Source organism: Pituophis catenifer, unplaced genomic scaffold, assembly GCF_029215685.1.
Source record: "Pituophis catenifer annectens isolate HBS135680 unplaced genomic scaffold, rPitCat1.0.hap2 SCAF_4, whole genome shotgun sequence".
Taxonomy (NCBI): Eukaryota; Metazoa; Chordata; class Lepidosauria; order Squamata; family Colubridae; genus Pituophis; species Pituophis catenifer.
The window spans coordinates 15,307,042-15,311,457 of NW_027256884.1; the positions used below are offsets into that span (position 1 = coordinate 15,307,042).

At 39.8% G+C, this 4,416-nt stretch overlaps 1 protein-coding gene across 1 annotated transcript in view; it reads right to left on the reverse strand.

Moving 5' to 3' along the window:
* The window catches only part of OBI1 (ORC ubiquitin ligase 1), a 45,999-nt gene extending 42,232 nt beyond the window's left edge, over positions 1-3,767 (reverse strand). The window contains exon 1 of the mRNA XM_070943115.1: positions 3,660-3,767. Within this exon, the coding sequence (XP_070799216.1) occupies positions 3,660-3,731 (72 nt within the window). The 5' untranslated portion in view covers positions 3,732-3,767. The remainder of the gene's footprint in view (positions 1-3,659) is intronic.
* Positions 3,768-4,416: the final 649 nt, after the last annotated feature.

Below are 4,416 nucleotides of genomic sequence, written 5' to 3' on the forward strand. Positions count from 1 at the left end.
GCCATGACAGTCACATTATCGTCTTAGGGGAAAAAATGGACACCTCATAAATCTAACAAATGCAGAAGGATAAGGACAGCGGAAAGCCACAACAGAACAGAGAAAAAGGCAGCTAATAATACAGATCCAAAATCACTGTAGCTCAGAATGAGCTGTCACAACCAGTTTACAATTTCTGACCTTCAAAATCTTTTCAAGCATTTTGACCTCAGAAGAAGATAAGTGAGGGAAAACCCAACGAGCTTCAACACAACATGCAGAGAGGAAGAAAAGTCTTTCAGCAATCCGTACAGGTAGTTCTCGACTTACGACAGTTCATTTAGTGACCGTCCAAAGTTACAACAGCACTGGGGGAAAAAAAGGAGGACTTACGACCATTTTTCTCAGTTACAACTTTTGCAGCATCCCCATGCTCACGTGATCAAAATTTAGACACGCTTGGCAACTGGTTCATAGTTATGACGGTCGCAGCATCCTCGAGTCCTGCGATCCCCCCTTTTTAAAGGACTTTCTGACAAGCGAAGTCAATGGGGAAAGCCAGGTTCATCACTGAAGAACCGGCGTTCTAAATTTAACAACTGCAGCGAAGAAAAGTCGCAAAACGGGGCAATACTCACTGAACCAATGTCTCGCTCAATAACAGACATAGATAGACATTTTGGGCTCAATTGTGGTCGTAAGCCAAGGACTACCTGTATGGATCAGCAATAAGACAGCGGGCTCTCTGTTATTCAGCCTATCAACCTCAATTAAGCACCAAACCAAACCCCCAAATGGGTTACTCACAACTACTGACAAAAACGACAACCTGAAAGGCATGAATCTTCGCCAGCCAAGAAGGAAACATACAAGAAGGAGAGAAGGAGAAGGGAGAAGGGAAAGGGAGAGAGAGAGGGAGAGAGAGAGAGGAAATCCAGTTCTGTCTTTTCCTTGCCAGGGGTTTTCCTGAAGCTCTGCTATATTTGCATGGCAGCAAGAATGATATTATTATTCTTTTATTCATTAAACATGAAACTCAGTCAACTCAACATTCAAAAATGTATCACAATTATTACTGACTGGCACTGATGGTTGATACAGGTTGCTGCCAGCATCCTAGGTATCAACCAACTATTATTATTATTTCTTTTATTCATTAAACATGAAATTCAGTCAACTCAACATTCAAAAATGTATCACAATTATTATTGACTGGCACTGATGGTTGGTACGGGTTGCTGCCAGCATCCTAGGTATCAACCAAGTATTATTATTATTATTATTATTATTATTATTATTATTATTATTATTATTAATTATTATTTACACAAAAATGACAGTATACACCGCAAACGAGATAACCATGCTGGATTTCGTATCACAAATTACTAGTTGAACACCTCCCAAGCATTTAGGACTGCGTGATGTATTGGCGGATTATGCGAGCAGATCCCAGTCAGGTGGCCTTCTGCAGCTGACCAATGTCAGCGCCAATTGTTTTTAAGTGTTTGCTCAGTGTGCCGAGTACCACTGGGACCACCTGCACTGGTTTATGCCAGTCTCTCTGCAATTCAAAGAGCCTTGATAGTACAGTGGTCTAAGCACCCTGTTATTAACACAGCTGCCTGCAATTACTGCTGGTTCGAATCTCTCCAAGGCTCAAGGTTGACTCAGCCTTCCATCCTTTCTAAGGTAGGTGAAATGAGGACCCAGTTTGTGGGGGCAATAAGCTGACTTTGTATAAATATACAAAAGTATGAAGGCTATTGCTTAGCGCATTGTAAGCCGCCCTGAGTCTCTGGAGAAGGGCGGCATATAAATCAATTTTTTTTTAAAAAAAAAATTCTATTATTATTATCATCATCATCATCATTATTATTGTTATTATTTTTTATTCATTAAGCATGAAACTCAGTCAACCGATCATTTAAAAATATGTCACAAATACTATTGACTGGTGCTAATGGTTGTTACTGTCAGCGTCCTAGGTATCAATCAAGTACCTTCTTAAGATTATTACTATTATTATTACTATTACTTATTATTATTATTATTATTATTATTAATAATAATAATTATTATTATTATTATTTTTAATTTGATTTATATGCCGCCCTTCTCCGGAGACTCAGGGCGGCTTACAATGCATTAAGCAATAGCCTTCATCCTTTTGTATATATTTATACAAAGTCAGCTTATTGCCCCCACAATCTGGGTCCTCAATTAACCTACCTTAGAAAGGATGGAAGGCTGAGTCAACCTTGAGCCTGGTAAGATTCGAACCTGCAGAAATTGCAGGCAGCTGTGTTAATAACAGGGTGCTTAGACCACTGTACTATCAAGGCTCTTTGAATTGCAGAGAGACTGGCATAAACCAGTGCAGGTGGTCCCAGTGGTACTCGGCACACTGAGCATTAAGCAATAGCCTTCATCCTTTTGTATATTCATACAAAGTCAGGATCTGTGCAACCTGGCAAACGGGTGGAGCCTTTTGGCTTAGGACCTGGTTATTTACGGGACCGCCTGCTACCACCAATAGCCTCCCACCGGCCAGTACGCTCCCATAGAGAGGGGCTCCTCCGGGTGCCGTCGGCCAAACAATGTCGGCTGTCGGCCCCTAGGGGGAGAGCCTTCTCTGTGGGGGCACCTACGATTTGGAACGAGCTCCCCCCGGAGATACGTAGGATCCCGGATCTGCGCACCTTCCGCCGCGCGCTTAAGACTTTTCTATTTTATCAAGCTGGCCTGGCCTAAATCTTCCCCCCTTTTTAAATGTGGAAATTTTAAATTTTTAAATTTTAAATTCGTCTTTTTATAGGGGTTTGGGTAAGGCATTTTAAATTGGGGAGCCATTTTAGATTTAATTCTGTTTTAAACGTATTTTAATTGTTTATATTGTATGTTTTTTAACTTTGGCTGTGCACCGCCCCGAGTCCTTCGGGAGAGGGGGCGGTATAAAAATCTAATAAATAAATAAATAAATAAATAAATTGTCCCCACAAACTGGGTCCTCATTTCACCTACCTTAGAAAGGATGGAAGGCTGAGTCAACCTTGAGCCTGGTAAGATTCGAACCTGCAGAAATTGCAGGCAGCTGTGTTAATAACAGGGTGCATTAAACCACTGTACTACCAAGGCTCCTATAATAATAATAATAATTATTATTATTATTATTATTATTATTATTATTATTATTATTATTATTATTATCATCATCATCATCATCATCATCATGCCGACCATTGAAGGTACGTTCGGAAAGCGGAAATACCGCTTCCCCCGAAAGAACAAATGCCCCGTTTTTGCTCCCATGCCATTCTCCTCCATCTAATCTAAGGCCTTCCTCCTCCTGTCTCGCTAACAGCCTTAAGCTTTTCGGCGAGCCTCGTTTCAAAGCGAGGACAAAGCTAGGATTGCCCATTCAAGCCACGCGGCGGTTTTTTTTTTGTGTTTTTTTAATAAGAGAAAAGGGAGGAAGAAAAAAAAAAGAGAGATAGAAAGAGAGAGAAGAAAGAACGCGTGGAACGAAAAAAAAAAAAAAAAGAAGAAGCGCTTTCCCCAACCGGGGGCTTTTCTGCGTCCCACGCGCATTTCCAAGGGAGTGGCGTCGGCGCCGGACACGTTTCCCCACTCCGCGCGGTCCCTTTGTAAATGAGCCCAAAGGCGAGGCTGGCGTTTACCTTTCCCAAGCAAATGTGGCAAGTGATGGGCAGCGTGAGAGACAATGTAACACTCTGAACGTTCTGAGCCATTGTGACGTTTCGAATCCCGCGAGCGTGAAAGTTCCAACCCACCAGCTGCAAGCGCCGCAGCAGGGAACGGAAAAGGGAACCCTCGCTCTTCCAACTCTCACGCTGCTTAAAGGCTTCGCGTACGGCAAGCCGCCGAGGCCAAGGTTCCTTCCTTCCGTGGAAGGGAAGAGAACGCTTTTTTTTTTTTTTTGCAGAACTCTCCACCTCGGAGGAGGAGAGGAGGAGGAGGAAGGGGCGGAGCTGAGGAACAGGAGCTTCCTCGGGCGCCAGAACGCGCGATTCTTTTAAGTGAGATTGGCCTTCTCGCTCGCCGTTTTTTAAAATAAAATAAATAAAGTAAAATAATAAATACATAATAAATACATAAAATAAAATAGTAAAATAGTAAAATAAAATAGTAAGATAATAAAAAGAAAACAAAATAATGAAATAAAATAAAATAGTAAAATAATAAAATAAAACAGTAAAATAAAATAAAATAGTAAAATAAAATAGTAAAATAAAAAATAAAATAGTAAAATAAAACTAAAATAAAACAGTAAAATAAAATAAAACTAAAATAAAACGGTAAAATAATAAAATAAAAAATAAAATAATAAAATAAAATAGTAATAAAATAAAATAAATAAAAATAAAATAAAATAGTAAAATAGTAAAATCATAAAATCATAAAAAATAAAATATT